This window comes from Natator depressus, chromosome 8 (assembly GCF_965152275.1).
Source record: "Natator depressus isolate rNatDep1 chromosome 8, rNatDep2.hap1, whole genome shotgun sequence".
NCBI lineage: Eukaryota > Metazoa > Chordata > Testudines > Cheloniidae > Natator > Natator depressus.
Genome location: NC_134241.1, coordinates 35,927,156 through 35,950,965, shown reverse-complemented (window position 1 = coordinate 35,950,965; position 23,810 = coordinate 35,927,156). Strand labels below are relative to the sequence as shown.

Genomic DNA, 23,810 nt, shown 5'->3' with positions numbered 1-23,810 from the left:
AAGAGAAACAACAGACCCAGGGTCAGATATCAGAGGAAACATGTTTATTTGAGGAGAAAGGTTACAAAGGAGGAGATTCCACCTTGCTTAGTTCAGGGCAGACCAGAAGGCATTGCATGTATTGAGAAAGCAAGAAGGTGGCACACAAACAGATTCTAAAAGAGACGGACGGCCCAAGGTATATATGCAGTGGACTTTCTGTGCCCAGCCCCTTTGCATCAAAGGCACATAAAGCTATGATAGACTTGGAAACAGTGAATTATGGAGCGTGTCAGAATAGTTAGGGAAAGGAGGACAAATTATCCAGTAAACAAAGGAAAAATATTATCCCTTATAGGTTCCATCTCATTAATGTCTGAGTTGGGATTGTCTTGCTGTCAAGGCTTAATGCCCCATCTAACCCATTTTCAATATAAAATATGGCCTGGCAGCCACAAATAATGAATTCACACTTATCCAGCACTTTTTTTTTTTTTTTTTTTTACTCTAAAGCACTTCTCAAACTAGAATGGTCCCATGGAAATGCAACCATCTCTGGGGTGGAGAGCAGCCATCTATAAAACAATAAGGAGGGTTGGGAGAGGAATATTGATAAAAGGACATGTGGGCAATCCCCTACTTGAGTCTTTGATGCCCCTGAAGAGCAAAGAGGTCACTTTTTAAAGTCTCAGCTAAAGGACTCCACAGGTGAATTCATCTCCTTGAGAAGAAATGGTTGAAGAGCTGAGCTGCTCCTACTCAGAGTTTGAACCTGCAGCACTAGAGAGTGGAGGAATTAGACACCTGAATTTTAGTCCACTCAAGCCACTTCTCTGGTTAGGCACAGCTAGGAGAGGGGCAGCCCTACCCATTTCTCTTGCAGGGGAAATCTACGGCCCAGATCCTCAAAGATATTTAGGCACCTAACTACCATTGACTCCAAACAGTTGGCAGCTTCCTTGCCAAGGAAAGTATTTCCCCTCCTTCCTACATTTCTCTGTGGTTTGCTGAGTATATCGTTATGACTTTCCTTCCCTCGCCACAGGAATTTCACCCATAAATCCCTGTAGTTGCAGAGACTGTATTGAGCGTTTTGGGAATTGAACAGGTAGTAGATACCATAACTGTGTTTTCCAGGCTATTATTATTGTACTTTTCCTTCCACTAAGCAGCTGTGTTGCTCTTTTAGCCAATCATCCTGTGTCTGCTGTTTGGTTTGCAATTATTTTTTTTAAATACTATTTTGGTGCCTGCTAAAAGCATCCGCAAATCATGCCAGTTATTCTTAGACTAAGATCTTAACCCTAGGATATAATGAAACCCACCTTGAGCAAGCACACAGCAAAAATCATTGGTCTAGGAGAAGTGGTCTTGGACTAAATGTTGGACTCAGATGTATTACAAACTTTAGAGATTCTTTAAAGTGGTTGCCTAAGGTGGGGGACGGGGGGAAACTGCATTGCTCAGAGGACTGACAATGGTCAGAGGTTCTCAGCGTAGGTCACAAACAAGTGTCAGAGGGTCAAGACCACCCGGCCTTGCCTATATTACTAGCTTGGAGGGATGACCACCACCTAGATGGGAGGGGGAGTCCCAGGGTGGTTCTGCTATGGAAAAAAATCGAGAGCCACTGGGCTAGGTCACCAGATCAAATCCAGCCCAAGTTAGTAGCAACTGAGTGTTATTGCTTCTTCTTGACCTATGTGAGACAAGCTGGCAAGTCTTAGAGGAGTGCTTAGTGGACAGATGTCCGCACTGCATGAATCACCAACATAGCTGGCATTCACTGGCACCTTTATTGGCAGTCTCAATGCAGAGAGGCTAAAGATTAGAATGGGCATGGAGCATGAACCGCCCCATCACCTTTAGCCATGGTCCTGCAGGGCATTTGAGAAGGGCTGCTTTCATCACCACTGCCCACATGGTATCTGTTCTCTGAGTAAAAAGAGGGCTTCAGTCTCCAGGGTTGGCATCTAGTAGCACAAAGGCTGGGGTTGTCAAAGACACCCAAGGGAATAAGGTGCCTAACCAATGGTGCCATTGAACATGTTGTTAGAATTATTTTTTGTTACTTGTAGTAGCAACGAGGACCCCACTCACAGACAAGGAACCAGTTGTGTTAGGTGCTGAACAAAGAACAAATCAACCGTCTTGGCCTTAAGTATGGCTAAGGATGGTTTAATTCCAGCCTTAATTCACCACGAACAATTAGAAATGGAAAAAAACATCAGCGGGTTGCCTCTTGGAAGTGAGTCTTAGGCTCTGATTCAGCAAGGTATTTAAGCACCTGCTTAACTTGCTTTTAATGAGACTAGTCCTGCTTAAAACTATGCAGGTACTTAAGTATCTTGCTGAACTGGGGCTTTACTGCAGGTTTCTCTGGGCCTAGAAACTACTCAGGATAATCTGAATTGGGGGGGAAAAAAACAGAAAGCCAAAGAGAAATATGTTTAGCAAAGGTTCTAACAATGAAAAGTGTTTCTGAGACTCTAAATGTGATAAATGTGCCTGATAACACAATACATTGTTTGAAGTTAAAGAATTACCCGGAGGACATGATCTAAGCATCCTTGGTAGTGGGAGTATGTATTTAAATAAAATCGATGGTTTCCTACAGGCTGAAGATCTGAATGGACTCATGCACTATCAACAGTCAGTGGTAACTTCTGGGAAAAATGTACATGCATAACACTGAATTCAGCTCTGCATGGGAAAGATGGTAGAATACAAGGAATTCAAATATTTATTAATTCCTCCCATTCTGGATTATTTTTTTTTTGAGCTATAGATTCACAATCATAAACATGGAGGGGCCCGGGGATCCAAAGGTACATGTTACACCATCATTATCTATCACCCCAATTTATTTAAAAAATCATTATTGGCTCTAACCATCTTTGGAGTCTCCCAGTGAATGCTTGCCTGGCTTTTCTTTTAGAGTGTAAGCTTGGTGGGGAAGGGCCCCTGCCTTTATCTGTGTGTTGTATCGCTGCCAAGAACACTACTGCCATAATAATAACAATGCACATATTTGGGTCTGATCCCACTCCAACTGAAGTCAATGGCAGATGGCAGCAAAGCAGGCAGGGATCACAATGTATGCGATTATCTCACCCCCTTGTGTCAATTACCACAACAATGGGAACCCACGGGCTGTGGATTCCAGAGGCAGAATTTGCCTTTTTGAAAATCCTCTGCTATTAACTACTCTTCTTAAACTGCTGTGGCTGGCAGCTTCAGCAATGATTTCCTATGCGATTATAAGGAACACAGACAGGGGAGCACCATCTTTAAAAATAAACAACTTTTCTGAACTTAAATTGCCTTCTCCTGAAAACCCACTGCAGTGGGAAAGTCTTGTTATTATCTTGTTTGTTTATTAAGGAGAGACAGCAGGGATCACTCCATGAAAGAAGCCATTTTCTCTTCAGCTGCTATCTTTTCTTTTGCCAGTTAGTTTCTTTTTCTTAAACTGCATTTGACTGGGGTGTCATGCATAAAATTCCAGCTCCAAAGTAATCCTGAGACAGGAAAGTAGATGTGTAGGGCAGGGCGGCCCAACCCTGTTGCCAGTTTGGAGTTGTGAAATCTGCAGGGCTGGTGCCCCTGGCAGCAGATAATATTCCGTTGCAACCGGTTGAGCGGCGCTTCCTCCTGTCCCGAATGTGGTTTAGCTGATTGTCGGATTGACGAAGGAAATGCTCGTGTTTTGACCGGAGCTGTAATGCAGTGTGGAGATGGGCAGGTCTTGAGAGGATGTGATCGGAATGCCAAGGGCTGCAGAAATCAGCTATCTAGTTCTCCCTCCCTCCTCCCATCCTGGGGACCCCCCTCCCGGCCACCCTCCCCAGGCTAAGCGAGATCGGCTCTGCCCCCGTTTCCAGCCCACCCCTCTTGCAATTGCAGGCTGCCAGTCGCACCAATAAAACAGGGCAATGCTGGGGAGTCAGCCAGGCCCTCTGGCAACACAAATGTAAACCCAGTGACTTACTGGTAGGTTCCCCCCACCCCCTCCTGCTGCAGCCACCTGCTCCTCGTGTCCTTGCTGCAGGCTGAGGGGCGAGACATCGGCAGTCCGGCTGCCCGGGGCTCTCTGCGGCTCGCGGGGCAGCTCCCGGGGACGCTCGGGCTCGAGGCATGGCATAGAGGTAGGTGGCTGAGCGCGCATCAATGTGGCACCTTCTGGAGGGGCCGCCAAGGGAAGCCCTGAGCTGAGCATCTGTTCGGGAGACCGCGGGTTGCCTCGCGACTCTCCTTGCAGCCCCCACCCGCATGGGGGGGGTCCCTTGCACCGGGCGTCCCCGCCCCGCCCTGCGGAGGGCTGCATCCCCGAGGGGGCAGGGAGTCCCCGACACCTTCCCCCAAGGGAGCGGGCTCCGGGCGGAGAGGTTCCGGGTAGCGCTGACACCGGCTCTCCCGGGGGGCAGGGAGTCCCGGAGATACCCTGCACGGGGAGCCACGCTCAGGGTTCCCCGGGATCCCTTCAGAAGGGCTCTGGGGACAAAATCCCCGGGGATCGGGGAAGTCACCTGCTCCGCGGGGACTCACCTGCCCAGCCGCTGGGACTGGCTGGCCCAGGCAGGCGCCGCGCGGGGCAGCTGGGCCAGACCCTGCTGGGGATTTCAGGGCGCTCCCGGCGCCGCGGGTCAGCACAAGTCGGGTGAGCTCTGCAGAGGCCGGGGCATCCCCTCGGGGCCCCGGAGCTCACTCGGGTCCCCTGCCCGGCGCGGGCGGGCAGCCCCCTGCCTTCCCCGGCTCCATCCGCCGGTGCATGGGGGCAGGGCGCCCAGGGTCGGTGCGCCGCGCAGCTCCGTGCCCTGGTGCCTGGGGAGGCTGCTGCGCCGCCCGGGGAGGTGCCGGCCAGCGGGCGCTGAGATTACGCTGTTTCCGGTCCTCCAGCGCCTCTGTTTCCCCTCCCGAAGCGGCGGCGAAGCGGCAGCCCCCCAAATGGCCTGGCCAGATGCGGCAGGTCTGCTGCTCAGCGCCGCGACTGGAGGAGGCTCCGTGCGCCAGCAGCAGCAGCGCCCGCCCCGCTGCGCCTCCCGAGCAGCCGCAGCCCTGCAGCCCGGACAGCAGCCGCCGCAGCAGCCGCCGGCATGAGGCGCGATCCGACTCCCGGCTTCTCCATGCTGCTCTTCGGGGTGTCTCTCGCCTGCTACTCCCCCAGCCTCAAATCGGTGCAGGACCAGGCGTACACCGCGGCCGTGGTGGTGGAGGGCAAGGTGCAGGCGCTGCCCCCCCCGCCCGGCAGCGGCAATGGCACCCGCGAGCCCCCTGCCTCCGCTGGGGTGGTCCTGGTGAAAGTCTTGGACCTGTGGCCCCGCAACAGCGGGGGGCTGCAGCGCGAGCAGCTGATCAGCGTGGGCAGTGCGGGCTCCCCGGCGCCCTGCTTCAAAGTGAAGAGGAACCACCGCTACATCTTCTTCCTGGAGCCCACCGAGCAGCCCCTGGTCTTCAGGACATCCTTCGCCCCCCTGGACACCAGCGGCAAGAACCTCAAGAAGGATGTGGGCAGGATCCTGTGCGCAGACTGCGGTGAGTTGCCTGGGGCTGCCTTCCTCTCGTCTCCGGCCCAGGAGCTGCTGTTGCGGGGATTAGGGGGGGTGAGTCTGGGTGTGTGGGGTGTTTGGAGGCTGCTGGGGGCCAGGCAGATGGGGATGGACAGCCAGCAGACTCCCTCTGCCTAGCGCACTACCAAACCGTTTGGGAACTGCGTTTGGTGGCTGGCATGTGCTGCTGGAGACCTGCCATCCCAGCATCGCCCTGGGGTTACACGTAGAAAAAAGAAAGTTTAGTGTTTGTCATGTGTTTGTTGTGTCTGTGGAGTTCTGGGTCAGGAATAGGTACCTGCACCTGGAGACCGTTTGTCTCTCCCCTTAGTGACTGGGAAATGCTGGCAGGCTTGATTTGGGGACGGGAGACTGGAGGGGAGCAGGTGTGGGGGCATTGAATTTGATTTGCTGAATATGACTTGATCTGTTTTAAAAACTCCTGATCTGCATGTTGAACGCTGCTTCTCCTAGTGCAAGGCAGGCACGCAACTCATGTAAACAACGCCTTGCTCGCTGCCCCACTTCCACAGCCACAGAAATGTAACTCGGGGGCTGTAGGCTGACTTTCTCGGTGGCTGTTTATCTATATGTGGATCGTTTCTCTTCCTGTGGGCTGTCCTGCTTTTCCAAAGCAGCTTAGAGAGGTTGCTTCTTGAGGGAACACGAGCCAGCCCTTGTGAGGCGAACCCCATTTGGGTCGTTGATCTTTGATTTCCTTGAAGAGTGCGAATGCTGCCTGGAACAGAATTTCTTTCAGTTGTCTGTGACGATGACCTATCCTGGTAACTTACTCCTGCTGGACGTTGTCAGTTGTGCACTAAAACCTCAATGGCAACCCGTATTGACTGCATCCGTCACCTCTAGGCTGGTTGCAGTACAAGCATGCAGGTGATTAGGGAGATAGCATCCAGGGTGCTGGAGGAACGGTGCAACGGTGCAGCGGCGTAACACGTTCCTTGGTGTCAGGAAGTCAAATAAACAGGAGCTGCTTTGGTACAATTTGCGATTTAATTCAGAGTCTATTTTGAAATTGCATCTCGCTGTTCTTTTTGTTTGTGCTTCAGTCGCATTATAGCTCACTAAAGTATTTATTGTCAGTATCTTATGTTTTTTCATATTTAATGTTTCTTTTTGTTTTGGCTTTTCTTTGATAACTGCAGCCAATCTACTGAATGAAAGACCTTGTAATAGCATGAAGTTCTGGCCCCATCAACTCTGTAGCCACTCAATTGCATCCGATGCACTGCTTTCCTATAGCAGATAACATGTTTACAAATGCAGAGAACAATATTTTATTGACATGTGTATGTGTTTTGGAATAGACTGGCTAGCAGGGATGTGCAATAACTATTGAAAAGTTTTGCATCTGTCAAAATGGTGTTCTAATTTTCTGAAGTTTTTTCTTCCACCATATTTAGTTTTTCTTAAAGTAATATATTGTATTTGTTCTGTACTGTATATCTTAGACTTCATCAGGTTATTTTCAAATAGAGATGTCAAATTAGTTCAACAGGAAAGTGTTGGTTTATTTATTACTACTTTTTGGCCTGGAATTTCATTATTGTAATCTGGAAAAGCTGGCATACGGTTTTAAAATTTCATGTTTTGATGATCTTTGATTATTTTTGTTTGCATTGAATGATTTTGACCAGGTTTAGGATGTGAGCTTGGCCCTCAGTTTGGCTTTAATTCTCAGACACTACACCATGGCCCAGGAAGTGGTGAGAACCCTGTGGTGCAGTGGAAAATGAACAACAAATTTCTCCTTAGGACAGGTTCCAATTTGGCCAATTGATTATAAATATACGCAGTGCATATCTCAAGATGATTCAGATTCCCTATATAGGTACTCGCTCATCAGGTTAATAGACCTTTTCCCCATTAAAGGCTATGTGACATGCTAGTTATACTTAGCTCTATAATGAACATTTAATAGTTTTTTTTTAAAGTAGGCTTTTCTGGGGCAAATCCTTTGCCATTGAAGAGGATTGATCATAGATTGTTAAAACAGGCTCTGTCTGCTCTTTAGCTATTATCACAAAGAGACGTTTACAATTGCGATTGCTGGGAGAGAGAGAAGGAACCTCACATATAAATTGCCGTTGAGAAGAATGGGCTAAGAACATAAATATCAGGAGACCTGTATTTAATTTATGTATGTATATGGACCAACATGAACATATAACATTTAGTGAAATAACTGTCACAAAATAAAAAAGCACATACCATGAAGAGTACTGGTAAATTCCATGGGGTTGTCATCTGGAGTCAGATGGTACCACATCAGCAAGTAGGTTGCATGCTTTAGTCCATCAAGAAAAGGCACAATCCTGCAAGGTTCTAAGCAACCCCAAGTGATTTTGCTGAGAGCCAAGAGTACTCTGCTCCTTCCTGGATCTGGCTCAGTGGGTTAAAGGAAAGTGCATAGGCTGCTGTAGCTAGCCAGATAAAAGCTGCCATTCTGACCACGTTGCCTTCTTGGCCCTAATGCACTTATTTCTGTATTTTCAACAGTCTGAAGAAGGCCTCTTGGCTAAAAGAATCTGCAGGTTGTCAGTGCTGTTGTCTCATCAGAGCTGTATGACAGGTTGCAAAATAAAGAAGCTGGGACATAGTAACTGTCATAAAGGCGGTTAAGTAACAGAATTGAACAGCAACTTCATTGCCCTAACGTTTTGACGACCCATTGACTTCTGCTCTCCTGTGTGCCAGTACAATGCTGGGAGGTTAGTGTCAAAGGTGACATGCCAGGTAGGACTGATCTTTTGATTTGTGATGCCCCCAGCTGCTGGAGGTGCGTGTATTGGGCAATCAGGCTGTGATTTGTCTTCTCCCTGCTTGCCTTGTGTCGGAGAAGAAAATTGGGCTTGCTGGTGAGTTGTTTCCTGCTGCGAAAGAGGGAGATGGAGGTGGTCCGTGAGCTCCAGAATTAGCATGGGATTGCGGGTTCCCTGTTAGATCATGGAGTGGTCTCTAAGGGAAGTGGCGGGTGCACCATTGTTTGGGATGTTGAAAACTAGACTGTGCGGAGCACTGGAGAGCGGAGCCTAGGGAACCCTCCTGCATTGGCAAGGAGATGGACTTAATAGCTCTGCTCCAATGTCATTTCTACAAGGACTAGGACCTCAAATGACTGCTTGCTTCCCCTCTGTGGCCAGTCTCAGGGGTGAGCCTGGTGTCTAGTGGTTTGTGCTCTGCTCTGCTTTAGAGATTAAGAGCTTGATTCTGGAAGCAGTGCAGCACTTCTTGAGAGGGGCAGCGTGCCCTCTGCTCCCATTGACTTTAGTGGTAGCTAAGGGTGCTCGGCACGTTGCAGGGTCAGATTGCAGGTTTGAGTCCGTGGGCTGACGTGCTGCAAAGATGTGTCTCGCATAGTGTTCTGCAAAGGAACAGTGTTGAAACAAGGGCCATCTAGTGCCCAGGCAGAAGGCTGAGGGGCAGGATATAAAGGGGGGACAGGCTGGATGATCGGGTCCCTGATGAGATGCAGAGGACCTATTAGAATAATAAGTCTGTATGGTGCAAAAGGGCAGGATGATACACAATACAGGTGATAGGGATCAAGTACCTAGGATTTTAATTGTCAAAAGTATCTCCATAAAGTGTGCATCCGTCGTGAGCCTAACCTGCATCTCCCTTAAGTGTGTCCTGATGTTGGAGGCAGTGTCCCCATAGTTAGACCAAGGCTCTGGGTGTTGGGACTCCTGGGTTCTGTTCTCAACTCTGCCCCTGACTGACTTTGGGAAAGGACAGGGAAGAGCTCTTTGGCTCAGTTTACCTATCTGTAAGATGCACAGAATAGTTGTCACCTTCTCTCAGTGGAGTTGGGGGATTAATGAATGTTTGGGAACACTGGGAGTTCCTTGGATGAAAGGTGGTATTATGTGTGTCACGGGATAGTGTGGGTCGGGATAGCTATCTGCCTAAAGGCCATTTAAAAAGCCTCTTTGACAACCAATATTCTAGCTGTGTTATTGCTACCTATATTGTTATATATTTATTTTCTTTAGTATGTATCCTTGACATGGATTTTCTTTTGGCATCCATTTGCTGCTTGTTTTGGGGTGACCTCATTTCTCTATGCACATGTGGGTGGACCAAGGAGGAAGGAATATGTCCACGAGGCAACCTTCGCTCCCCCTCAAACATTTACAGTGACCAGTGGAATTTCGGCTTTGGCCTACTCCCGATTCTGTTGAAGACGATGGGAAATTGTGCCACTGACTTTACTGGAAGTGGGATCAGACCTTTAAAGAGCATTCAGCATCTTCAGCTGTTGTACACTTTAAATGACTAAATAAATACCGCTCTGCAAGCTTAATATATATTTTAAAATATCTAGTTGAGTGAGGGGAGGGATGGCTTTGTTGTTAAAGCATAAGATTTAGAATCCGGAGACCTGGGCTCTATTAAAGACTAATTCTGTGACCTTGAGCAAGCCAATTGAGCCCATCGTGCCTCAGTTTCCCCACAGGAATTTTAATATCAACCTGCCTCCCAGAGCAGGTTTGTACATCTTTCTGAGACCCTAGATAGAAAGCACTATGGAAGTCCAGTACAGGGCATAGAGGTTGCTACTACAATTAAATAGGGCTATTCACAGCAGTAAGAACTATGCTCCATAGAAAGTATGTCCAGGCTTGGGCTTTATTACTACAGTGGATGCTCCTTACAGATAGAGTGCCTGATCTTGCATGCGATAGACATTCAGAATTCTTGTTGAGCACAAGGCCAGTTTTGAATGCACAAGGATTGCAGGATGGGGCCCTAAATATCACATCACTTTTGCTGGGAGGTACATTTCTCAACTTGCTGAACTTGGCATTGGCTTTGCCACACCAGCTGGTGTTAATCAGGGATGGGTGCTCAAAGTTTTGAGTACACAATGGCAAATGTACCTTCCTGAGAACTGAATATCTGTGGTCCCATCCAAAACAGCATTTAAAGCACAATACTGGCAGCTTGTGCACAATTTGCAGAAAATGCTCGTTCCTTTTTCTTTGGGTAATTCATTCAACACATTTCAAATAAACAGTGAACTGAATATAATGCTGGTGAAAGGTGCTGGCTTGACAGTCTCTCTTTATACCCAGAACAGGTACAACACAGGCAGCAGCAGCGTCAGCTTCCCCTGCTCACTGCCCTGCTAATTAGAGCTGTCTGAAACTATTTCGCACCACCTTCAGAAAAATCACACTTCCTCTGGTTCGCAGGAAAGCGAAAGCTGTCTCCTTCTTGCCTTGAGCTTTTGCAAATGGAAAATGGTCATTTTGCTGCAGAAAGCTTTTTCTTCTTGCAAAGATGGCACATTCACCCAGGGTGCCGACTCAGTTTTGCTCAGGTGCAGAATTTTGCCTCTGCCCTGACGTGGAAGGTAGCTCAGACTTTGTGACTGATTCTGTCCTTGGGTTCTCAGCTGAGCCTGCCAAAACATTTGGGGCCAAGTGTTTATTTTATTGCTTACTTTTGGGGGCATAGAACTGTGTCTATCCCAGCCGGCAGGTGCCCATATTTTAGAAATAAATGAAAACCATAGAGGTTGAGCTATTATTAAAACAAACCAAGTCTATAAAATGAAGACGTGTCACTCTACTGATTCCTCTTATTTCAGAAAAGCCTGGGTAAATATACAGTCCTTGCAGTGTACCCTAGAGGTCAACAGAGACTGGAGTACCTAGGCACTAGCACAATCCAAATAATAAATGAGTTCCAGAGCTAAGGGCCTTCCACTCAGAACTCTGGCCACCCGTCCTCTGACAAAACCAGCTGCAGACTTTTAGCTCCAGTGCCCCCCAGTTATCACAACTACTGGGGTAAAACACTGTGGGGAGCAGGTTCTCACAGACACAGGATCTGAACCATAAAAGGCTTTATAAATCACAACTACCGCCTTGAATTGCGTTTGGCAACAAGTCAGAAGCCAGTGCACAGGAACAGCCATCTCCATCAGAGAAGCACCACTATGTAAACGGGTAGCCGTACTCTGGCTGCAGCAGCTGAAATATACAAGAGTTCTTCATGGGTAGGCCTAAGTAGAATGCAAAATAGTAATCTAATGCAAAGGAGACACCGCCTCTGTTAATGTCTGTTGCAAGGTTGTTTTGTGATGAGGGAATATCTTGGGAATGAACTGGGCTCCACCAATCCATTTCACTTAGGCCACTAAATAGCAGTCATAATAATAACGGACCTTGCCAGATTTGGTAATCGCTGATCACACTGGTGAAATTCTCTCTCTTTTTAAGAGTCATTCCATTTAATAAATGACACAGCGGTCCTCCCAGCAAGCACCCAAGCCCCAGGAAATCCCTTAGGGTAAATTATACAGTGTTTTGTGTGTGTGTGTCATACAATGAAAATTAAGGTTTCAGAGTAGCAGCCGTGTTAGTCTGTATCCGCAAAAAGAACAGGAGGACTTGTGGCACCTTAGAGACTGACAAATTTATTAGAGCATAAGCTTTCGTGAGCTACAGCCCAGTTCATCGGATGCATAGAATGGAACATATAATAATAAGATCTATATATACAAACAGAGAAGGTGGAAGTTGCCATACAACTGTAAGAGGCTAATTAATTAAGATAAGCAATTATCAGCAGGAGAAAAAAACTTTTGCAGTGATAATCAAGATGGCCCATTTAGACAGTTGACGAGAAGGTGTGAGGATGCTTAACATAGGGAAATAGATTTAATATGAGTAATGACCCAGTCACTCCCAATTAAAACAGCACAAGTGGATGTAAAATTTGACTGACATCAAGGATTGCAAGTAAATCTGCAGTGGGATTTTCAAAGGGCTTGTGGAACATGCAGTAGGAAAGCTGAGAGCTCGTTGTTGGCTGCTCTTGTAACCAGTGGAATTTTCAAAGCTGAGAGGTGCTAGTGTGCTGAAAATTTGTCTGCCTCCTGGGAAAATCTTGGCAATTGTCTCTAGTTAGACATCTAATAAAGCAGCAAGGCTAAGGACGTCTTCCCCTTCTTCACCTTTACTGCCTGTCCTTCACAAGGCATCCATAAATGATCCTGTTTCATGGAACTCGCACTGGCACTCACAGCTCACTGACACACAGACATTGCCATGTTCTATGGCATGCAACTCTTAGAAATCCCAATGGTTAAATAGCACAGACATGGTCAGATAACTGCCTTCTAACAAGCAATTACTCTGCTAATGATGTTTCTCTGCAGTGCTGCCCATGCACATACTGGATGAAATTAAGCTGAGCGCTGTTAAAACACGCATTGGGGCAAGCAGTGAGGCACAGAGTCAGTGCAAAGTCGGTGCAGCCGGTGGCTCTGGCAGACAGTCTGAGAATAGTAAGAGAGTCCTGCAGAACAGAGCCCAATGATGGCAGTGTGCCTGGCAGGTCTGCAGGGGACACCCCTATGCTAACCCCACAGGCGAGGAGAGTCTTAAGGGACATCTCCAAGTGCACCGTCAGAGAACGTGGGATCTGGACACCACAGCAACAGCCAGGCACGGAGCCCACCAGTTTCTCGATCACCACGTGTGTGCAGCATTAATTCTTGACACACACATGGCCAGGCATTGGGGGATGTCAGTCAAGGGCCTCCTGCCTTCACCTTAACACACAAGGTACATGATGCTTGAACTAAATTATAGCAACCGTCGTCACCAGTTCCCCAATCCAAACCACACAACCTTGTTCTTTGCGTGTTGTTGTTACACTAATGCCAACAGTCCACTTGTCTCCATCATTGATTGGCCTATAGAGAGCAGGTGAGAGTTCATCTCCTCTGACTGGTGTCAGGTCCATCTGCAGGTCCACCTGACTTTTAATAGGAGAACTCAGCTGCTGGGGAACCCTCAGTGCAAGGCACTCCTCTATAACTGGGACACTGGTGTCTTCAGAGCAAGAGAGCGGAGTCGCACTCCTTTTAGAACCAGCTGCCCTGTGTAGCCCTCCAGTCCAATCACTCCTAGCGGCACCTGGTGACCATCCTCTCTTCAGGATCTCACCCTGAACGTCAATTGCCTCCTGATGGAGATGAGCAGAGATCTCCCTTTGAGGTCTGCCCTGGTCCCAGTGCTGCAGCACCCTCCATCTGCAGCTTCCTCAGGGAAGACAATTCCTTTGGGGGAATTCACCGGTGCAGTCTCATCTCACGGAATATGGTGATGACATGAGATCCATGACAGACAGAGAGAGGCAGGATAATGAACAAAAGATGCAGAGGTGGGTAGATCTATGTGGGACACAAGTTAGCAGATTTGTGCTCTGCTGGTGGAGGCCCATAGGGGCAATGTTCACACCTCGGTCCCTTCTATTCACGGCCTGTGGCACATAATAGTTCAGTTTCCTGTGGGCTGTAATGCTCTGGTCTAATTTTGGTTGTTGGGTTTAGTGTGTGGATGCTGGGGGGTGTTGGTGGCCTGTGAGATACAGGAGATCAGATGAGATGATCTGGTGGTCCCTTCTGGCCTGAGGATCTATGCCGAGTCACTGAAGCAGAATCCCAAACAAAACTCCATTGGGTTTATCCCCCGCAGCCGCTCATATCCAAAAAGGTCACCTCTGAACCCATGTAGCAATGGCAGGACAAACTCACCAGTTTTGATAGCTGTTGTAACAGGACTCAAAGCACGGATGGGGGATGGACCATGGGAGGAAAATGGGGACAACAGATGATATTTAGCTGAAAAGAGTTTCTTGTCCCAAAGTTGGCCATTGCCTGCCAAAGAGAAGTGTGTGAGTGTGTGTGCGCACAAGCGCACACAATGTTTGGAGCTGGGTTGTATGTGAGCCAGGGCCCATCCCTCATGATCCCCAAGTTGTCAAGGCCACAGCGAGTATTAAAACCCTAATGATGAGAACTACCGCTATTCTGCTGGGGCTGTCTACACTGCCCCACGGTTCAGTCTGTGAGGCTGTGGCTGGCAGAGCGCACCAAAGTGCTGTGCTGTAACTTCCCCCATGTGGATGCTGCAGGCGTCAGCTAAAAGGTCCCTAGTTCGCCTGAATGTAGTCCTGTCTGAAGAGGACTACAGTATTGCCAACCGGGAGCCTCCACCTTTGCACCCCCAGCGTCAATGTGGGGGAGATACAGTGCAGCACTTTGGGGCACGCTGCAGTTCACACCCCCGTAGTCTGAATTGTAGGCCAGGGCAGACATGCCCTGCGACTCTGCTCTCCTTCCATGGTATAATTTCAATGCAACTCCACTGAACTGAATTGAATAACTCTGGGTTTACACTGCTGTAAATCTGACCCTTTGCCTCTAACTACTCTTCGCTTTAAGCAGGTGGAGTGAACGTTAGACCTTGAGATGCAGGAGTCGCCCAGTTAACGTAGTTTTCCCTTGTGCATTGGTGTTTTCCTTGGCTGTTGGTCCTGTCCCTTCTTCACGTGATTTGCAGAGGAGGTACAGTGTGCCAAATGTTGGCCTAATATTCTCTGTCCCCTAGTGAGTGTATGCAGTGGTGGTGCTGACCTGTCAGTTCCAGGGTATTAGAGAGGTAAGGTGGGTGAGGTAAAAGCTTTTATTTGACCAACAGCTCAGTCCCTCTGAGTTTCTCAAGGTAAGTTAGGCTAACCACATTTGTGATTTCTTTCTTGCAGTCGGTTTGGCCCTTCCAAGGTTTCTGAAATTACAGCTCCGTTTGGGGAAGGCAGGTGGGTTGGGAGCTGGGCATGAGGAACTCTGGTGAAAAGCCCAGTGTGGCGTATTTGTGCGGGTGCTTGGCACAAGTGAAGGCCTGGATTCTGCAGTGAGATCTGCATCAGTGCAGACGGATGCCTGCAGAGGATCTGATTGCAGCCTCAGGGTCTAGGTCTTAAAGCCAACAGACTGTGGAAGCGATTGGGGAAAAAAATGAAGATGCTGATAAGCTAGGGCTGTGTCCAATGTCTGGAGTGAAGCACTGAGGACAATTAAAAGGCATTTGCAGAATTTGTGGAAGGACACACTGTACTTAATAGAAGAGCAAGGCAGCTTCTACCAATATATGGGCAAGAGGCAGATATTTGCATTGATTATGATCACCTGCTGCTAATTGGCTGGGAATAACGGTTTAATAATGATACAATGGCATTGGGAACCCTCCTGCATTCTGTCTGCTCTCTAGGTGTGGCACTAGCTTGGCATGACACCACGGGCTGGAATTATTTTTGTTTACTGGGTTATATCACAATCAGTACTGCAGTCCCTGTGCCTAGCATTGGATTGAAATTTAGCCTCCGGATTATCCAAGTGCATTTTGTACTCCTTAACCCTTTTGGGCAGCCGGATGGGTGCAAATCAGGAGCAAGCTGTCATAAATATGAAGGGAAGGTTAACCACCTTTCTGTATACAGTGCTATAAAATCCCTCCTGGCCAGAGCAAAACCCTTTCACCTGAAAAGGGTTAGGAAGCTAAGGTAACGTCGCTGGTACCTGACCCAAAATGACCAATGAGGGGACAAGATACCTTCAGATCTGGAGGGGCGGGGGAACAAAGGGTTCTGTCTGTCTGTGTGATGCTTTTGCCGGGAACAAATCATAAATGCAAGCCTTCCAACTTCTGTTAAGTTAGTAAGTAATCTAGCTAGAAAATGCGTTAGATTTCCTTTAAAATAAGTTGTGCTGGAGGGAATGTGTATTCCTGTTTTTGAGTCTTTTTGTAACTTAAGGTTTTGCCTAGAGGGATTCTCTATGTTTTGAATCTGATTACCCTGTAAGGTATTTACCATCCTGATTTTGCAGAGGTGCCTTTTCTTTAACTAAAATTCTTCTTTTAAGAACCTGATTGATTTTTCATTGTTCTTAATATCCAAGGGTTTGGGTTTGTGCTCACCTGTACCAATTGGTGAGGATTATTATCAAGCCTTCCATAGGAAAGGGGGTGTAGGGCTTGGGGGGATATTTTGGGGGAAGACGTCTCCAAGTGGGCTCTTTCCCTGTTCTCTGTTTAAAACACTTGGTGGTGGCAGCATACGGTTCAAGGCCAAGGCAAAGTTTGTACCTTGGGGAAGTTTTTAACCTAAGCTGGTAAGAATAAGCTTAAGGGGTCTTTCATGCAGGTCCCCACATCTGTACCCTAGAGTTCAGAGTGGGGAAGGAACCTTGACACAAGTCCATTGAAGTCACTGGTGCCCAGCCATCGCAAGATCAGAATGAGGCCCATTAAGTCTGGCTGGAAATGCACACGGTCCCAGCTTTACAAGGAGCTGCACCGATGTGGACAGATTAAAACGGTTCATGTACACATTCATTGACCCCGTGACTGTCACACACAACTTGAATGGAATAGGAGGCTATTGGCATGTGCCCACAGGGCTGTGAAAGGACCTTTTATAGATGTTGCTGAAGGATCTGTAGGGCATTATTATTGTGATCTTGTGGCTAGGTCCCTCTTTGCCCCTCTTTGCCGACACGCTGCTCCTTATACTTTTCCAATCTCCCTTTTCTCTCCCCCTGGCCCTGCCTGTTCTCAGCTCCTCTCTCCTCCTCAGGGCCCCTGGGTTTCCCCCTTTGCACCTCAGCTGCCCACTCAATGTTCCACCCCATCTCCTGTCCGAGGGGCATCACGTGGACAGCAGGGGAGAGCATAATCTTTGTTCACCCCTCACCAGCTCAGCTACACCCTAAGCTGCCAACAAAACTGTGCCATCTAACACACCTTTTTGGCAGGACTGCAGGCGTAAATCCAGGCTGACACACACAACTGGGAGGAGAACTACCATGCATCTTCCTCCACGGCCCCAAGCCACGAGTCTCTGGAGCAACTTCTAATAGGTGCAAGAGGGTCTTCAGACCCTGCTTAATGTCTTATTAAATCCCTCTCCATTAGCTGGGGGAGGGACCAACGGTGTCTGCCCCCATCACTGCAGAAACCTGCAGTGAGACCAGACCTGGGGGCAAATGGGATGGTGGTCCATTGGAAGGGGAATAGACATGGGATGTTTTGGTAGTTTAGTCTCCCTGGGAAGCCAGCCTGCTTCCATGAGAGAGGATGAGCTGGACCCAGGGTATCCATACTCTAGTTGGAAGGGACCCTTCCTTTTTTCATTCCTAAGACTTTGGCTGCAGAACACCTTACTCCCTTTTGTTTGGCTGAGTTTGAACAACTCTGGCTGTAACAGGCCATTTGCTCTGTGGGATAACGTGGTTTTAGTGGGCTGGGGCATCAGCCACCTCCTCCTCTGGAGTCCTAGTGGACTAGCCATGCCCTCACTTATGGGCATGTGTTCACAGACCCCAGATCTGGAACAAGCTTTACCCTTTGTCTACTCCTGTCTTATACAGAAAGTCTGTGATCGGTGTAGGTTTTTGCGTAGTTAACTGGGAGGCTGGTGCTGGTGCTCAGGGTCAGGTCTGATTAGCTGAGAACGGGACTTTTCCCTTAAGGAAAAAAAAAATCATTGCCAAATCCTAGCTTTTCAGCCCCAAAACATACAGGCGGTGAAGTGCACCCATAAGAGCTCTTTACTTTTTACGATGTAGCTGGGACCAGAATTTTGGGAGGCTGGGAGAGGTGTTTCCGCCAGCTATAGGCCAACCTGGAGAATTGCCACGCTCAAGACATCCCCAAAGAACATCTCTGTGAAACATACCAGGTAAGAAATGAAGTACGTGAAATAAAAGCGCTGCGGTGGGCTCATGCTCATAAGAGCGTCCTGCTATGCAGAAGAGGGAAATTTATTGATCCACGTGTCGCCAGACCTGGAAGCCTTTGTCCAGTATGTGAGAGCAGAATTGGAGAAAACGTAAGTTGAATGCTTAGCAGGTGGAGTGCAAGCATTTCCCTGTCTGTGGCAGCTACCACAAAACACCAACACTGATAAATATATGTGGTGAGGCAGGGCTGGCTTCCTCTAACGAGCTGTGTGATTTGGGAAATCACTTAACTATTCTGGGCCTCAGATCAACCATCCTGCTTGAGCAGGGGGTTGGAGTAGATGACCTCCTGAGGTCACTTCCAACCCTGAGATTCTGTGATTCTATGATCTGTACAATGGAGAGAATAATACTCTGTGGGTGTTTGGAGGTTAGCTAATAAATGTTTTGAAAGGGCCTTGAGGTCCTGGGACGAAAGCTGTTGTATATGGTACGAGCAAGTTTAAATACAGTGGGTTATTTTTAGCACCCCCTTCAAATGACCCACGCTCCCGTGCCATGTCAGTCACTTGGGGGCCAGGAGAGGGGTTAAATCGGGGATGTGTTCCGAAGAGGGCGGTGCATGGAGGGAGTTAGAGAAAGGGAGGAGCTGCATGTGGCCGTTTCAAAGCAAAGAGCGTTTGGGGATGTTTCTGTGCACAGTGTGGGTAGCTGGACTCTGTTCCTATCTATCACAAGCATGCTGGGTTTCAGAGGAACTGGCAGTGGGAGCAGTTCATAGACCTTCCTGGCAGAAATACCTGGTCAGCTACTAGTCCGGGCAGCAACTAGGATGAGATGGAAGTTCCTTTTGTTAATTCCCAAATTCCCTTCTCCTAGCCCCAAAGAACGCAGGGAGCACCGAGTGACTTTCTTCCTTGCAAGTGTGCTGATCACCCTGCTAACTGGGAATCAGCACCGCTGCGTTGGCACCTAACGGAAGATGCAAACAATTTGTCCATAACTGACTATCCTGCATGCTATTTGGAAAATCTCTGACTCTCAAGAAGGGCCAGCAGCAGCAAACGGAGGAGCTGCCCAAAGCAGCGTTAAATGAGTGGAAAGAGTGTCCTGTACCTAAGCGCTGTTTGGAACTTGCCTGGACATTGCCTGCACAGCTGCATAGACTCCACTATCAACATCGGCTGACCAGGGTGCGTATAACCACCGAGCTAAATGGAGCTGAGCATTGCAATGTGCCTAACCAAGACGTGTTCCAGTGTGATTGCAATGTATTGCATTGTTATTCAGGCAGGGGCACCAGCCTTTTTTGCAGGATGTGTCCTGGGTGAACTCTTTGAAGTGAGAAGCAGGTCACATACAGGCGTTTGAAAAGTAAGCCATGGCCAAACCTGAGTCCCGCAGTGGGAGTTTTGCCATTGATTTTGGCAGGATCAGGATTTGGCGTCATAGCGTGTTTCATCACACTGCTGCTGCATGGCTTCCAAGTTTTTACATAAGAACATAAGAATGGCCATACTCGGTCAGACCAAAGGTCCATCTAGCCCAGTATCCTGTCTACCGACAGGGGTCAATGCCAGGTGCTTCAGAGGGAATGAACAGAACTGGAAATCATCAAGTGATCCATCCCCTGTCGCCCATTCCCAGCTTCTGGCAAACAGAGGCTAGGGACACCATCCCTGCCCGTCCTGGCTAATAGCCATTGATGGACCTATCTTCCATCAATTTATCTAGTTCTTCTTTGAACCCTGTTATAGTCTTGGCCTTCACAACATCCTCTGGCAAGGAGTTCCACACGTTGACCGTGCAATCTGTTAACCAGATTGATTCTTCCTCCACTGGATGGATAGGAGAATTTTCTCCACCTTAACAAGGTTATTCAACACATAGCATAAAGGGGCGCCAATCCTGACCAGCATCTGCGAGTGCTACAGTCATATACTTAATGCTTAATAATAATAATAATAATTAATAATACATTCTGCTCAAATATTTTGAGGTCTGGGCAGCAATAACCTCAAGAGCTTGTTGATCTTTTGAGCTCTCTATTTACTTGTAATAGTTAAAACCCAGGTAATATGAATATCTCCTGGCATTGCTTCTCTGGGCAGTGTTCTGCTGAGGATGACTGATCTGAAATCCTGATGCCTGTCTGAGCTGATTCCTCAATATCCATATTGGTTACATTCACCAAGATGAAAGAGACAGTGTTGTGGCCTGCTTTAAGACAAGGAAAATGTCATCTTCAGAGGATGAGATTTTATGTTCCTAGCCAATAAGGGCTTATCTTCACTGCAGAGTTAGTCTGGGCTGTCGCCCCAGCCCTGCTCCTATCCACACACGCAAATCTCTTACCTGAGTTTAGTGGTGCTTTCAACCTGGGCTAGCTGGCCCTGCTACAGGTACAGGCTAAAGGTCCGGTGCTGCTTCCCTCAGGCTAGTAACCCCCCACATTGCAGTGAGGACGCAGGCTAGCTCACTCGCGTACTAGTAGTCCTCCAATAACTTCCCACAATTCCCCGTGTGCCCAGAAAGATGAACAAATTCTCCCACAGTTCACTGGGAAGGAATCAGATCAGCCCAGCCGGTGGCAGCACAAAGAACCATGGGATGTGCCCCCAGAAGTCCTAGCGATCCCCGTGAGGGAGGGCAGCAGGTCACTCGGGCAGGGCTCTGCAGCATGGCCACTCACAGAAGGCTAGGCTAACCTGGTGCTGATCCCCACAATTAGCTCTGCAGTGAAAACAAACCTTATGTGACATGGTAGAGCGGTGGAGCCATGGGGGTTTCTGTAGCCGGTGGCTCACTAGGAGGGCAGATAAAGGCGTGTGCAGTGGTGGGGGAAGCCTGCGTAGCCACCAGCCTGGTGGTCACCACGCTGGGGTCACCACTCCAGGCTGCCTGCATGGCAGCAAGAGCCAGGAAGTGAAACTCTCCCCCCGTAACTCAGGACATTATAAAGGCCCCAAATGAGCCACGTGCTGAAGGACCTATCCTCAGCTCTCAGCTGCAAGAGGCTCTCATTCTGGGCGGGCACGCGCTGCTCTGAGCTAAGCACACGCAGGGCCCAACTCCAGTCTCGCCCCAGTTTTAGGCAGCTGCAACGCTGCTGATCTTTAGTGGAGTCACTCCTCATTTCCTCTGGTGTAAATGGATGCCGAGCCACCTCCAGTGGATCAGCTTCCTCTTACACAGACGTGACATGTAGCTCTCGATAGTAGGGGGGCACAATTTAAAAGATTCTCGGGGGGCATGTGACTGCCGGCTCCTTTCCCACTGCTTCCGCACCTCCCACATCTGCTCCAAGCTGGCACCTCCTTGCCCCCACTCCTCTCACAGCTCCTTCCCCACTTTTCCCATGGCCTCCCTGCTGCGGGCGCGGTGCGGGCTGGAGCCAGCTCCAGACACTTACTGCTGAGCAGGACTGTGGCTGCAGGTGAGGAAGGGACAGCGGGGAACTCAGAAAGCTTCCCTGCACACCCTCTGGCGGAGCTTTGCTGCCAGCCTGGTCTCTCTTCCCTGCTCTGGGCGCCTCTTAGTGGGGCTCAGAGGGAGTGCTAGGTGCTGGTGCCTTTCCCAGGCACGTCACTCAGCCAAACTCCTGCCCTGGCAGAAATCTGGCTGGGGGAGGTGATCCTGAGTGCTTCCCCCCCCCCCCCCCGCATCGCCTCTGTTCTCACGTGTGCGTTAGTGCATGCGGCACACCCTCAAGCCTCTTAGCTAGTCATTTGGGGCCATACGTTGCCTTTGAGCTGCCGGTGGCACTTGGGTGTATGGATCAAGGGGTGTCGCTGGTGGCTCGGCTCTGAGAGCTGAGGAAGGAGATCGGCCCCTAGGAGGGACAGCCAGATCTGACGCGTACAACAGAGAGGAATGATTCTGAGCTATTTGTTACGTGCTGACAGAGTGCTACCTGACCTAGAGAAAGACAAGGACCCTGCTGCAAGGAGTCTAGGGCTAGAGTCTCACAGGTATTTAGGCCCTTTCCTTTGAGGATCTGGGCCTTACTGACTAAATAGTTCTGCATGTGTCCTGAATGGCGGTAGGCAGGAGAGGGGACAAAGGTTTAGTGAGGAATCAGGAGATATGGAGAGTCTCTGAGGAGTTGAAGAGATTTTCCATTTGGAAAGGGCTCCTGCGTCTCATGCACGAGATGTGCATCATATTTTGTATGTTAAATAAGTAGATGGTCTGTGAAGTGGAAAAATGGCCAGTCATAGAATATCAGGGTTGGAAGAGACCTCAGGAGGTCATCTAATCCAACCCCCTGCTCAAAGCAGGACCAATACCCAATTTTTGCCCCAGGTACCTAAGTGGCCCCCCTCCAAGATTGAACTCACAACCCTGGGTTTAGCAGGCCAATGCTTAAACCACTGAGCTATTCCTCCCCCCCCCTTTCATATTAGGTCATGTGAGATCCATATATAAAATGTGTTACATATACAGCATGTGTAAGTTGCATAGATTTTTGTTTCCCATGGATTGATGCTACTGATGACTTTGGATTGGTCCTCAAGGTCCAGAGACAGGAGATCTGGGTTCATTTTCTAGCTCTGCCACTGACCATGGATAAGTCACTTAGCAGCTCTGTGCCTCAGTTTCCCCATATGTGAAATGGGGATAATAATGTTGTGTAAAAGGTTTTGGGATCAATGGATGAAAAGCACCAGTTGTTATTTTATTACATGTCAGTATCAGTTATTTGCATTAACACTGCTAATAATTAAAACCTTCAGTTTATCTGGGATCTCAAAGCACTTTACTTGTGTGAATCAGTTAAAGCTCATGTCACCCCTTTGAGGGGTGTTACCATTACTATCCCCATGTTTTTACAGATGGGAACACTAAGGCATAGAGCTGCTAAGTCACCTGCCCATTGTCTGAGGCAGGACCAAGAATATTACTTAGCACGGCTGGAAGGTGTTGAATTGAGATTCCTGGAGGGGAAGGAAGCCCTTTGCTTTTCCCCAGGACTGGTACAGTGTGGGCAGGGTCAGTGCCAGCTCCCCCTGCTCATCCGACAGCCACCGGCCAGCTGGTCTCACCCCCATGCCAGGGAGCAGAGCTATGTGAGCAGTGCTCAGCGCAGCCCACAGCAATGAAAACTCAGTGAGTTGACTTAGGTGTGAAACATGTTTGGGCCCCTTGAAAGTTTAGCCACATTTTGCAAGTGACACTTGTGTGTGTGTGTTATGAGGTACATGTGGGAAGTTCCGCTGTATTAAGATTGCTGCTGACAATCCACCAGACACTCAGTTTCCTGAAATCCAATATACATTTGTTGTGTTAAGACAGATAATCAGGATGTGCCACTAGAGGGCACTCATAACACTGAGTGCACATCATATTACTGCATTGCATCCTGGAGAGAGAGATTTTTCAAGGCAGTTTTATAGCTGCTGGTTGCTTTTGGAGAGACTCTTGTGACAGTAGAAGACTTGGTAGGTCACTAGGGCAGAACAGACCCTCACCCTGATGAATGCCTGCAGAATGTACAGGGCTTAATGAAACTTCCATGTTTCATCTGGAGTCTTGCCTTTGCCGTGCTGGGTTTGAATGAACCTGAAACTTGCAAACAGGATCATACATACAATTCTACGGACCAGAAGTCTCCACAAAACTAACTGAAACCCACACAGACCCAAACAGGACTTTTTTTTACAGCTTTACCTATTGAGATCTGAAGAGATGAGGGGAGAATTCACTCTCCATGCCCATCTCGC

At 48.6% G+C, this 23,810-nt stretch overlaps 1 protein-coding gene across 2 annotated transcripts in view; it reads left to right on the top strand.

The window, feature by feature from the left end:
- Window positions 1-4,004: 4,004 nt before the first annotated feature.
- Window positions 4,005-23,810, top strand: part of NRG2 (neuregulin 2) — a 306,149-nt gene continuing 286,343 nt past the window's right edge. The window contains exons 1-2 of one of the 2 annotated variants that reach the window (XM_074960739.1): window positions 4,005-4,127; window positions 4,879-5,514. In XM_074960739.1, coding sequence (XP_074816840.1) covers window positions 5,076-5,514 — 439 coding nt within the window. In that variant the 5' untranslated portion in view covers window positions 4,005-4,127; window positions 4,879-5,075. Of the gene's footprint in view, window positions 4,128-4,878; window positions 5,515-23,810 lie in introns of those variants that run through there. The other variant, XM_074960738.1, reaches the window with a different exon arrangement.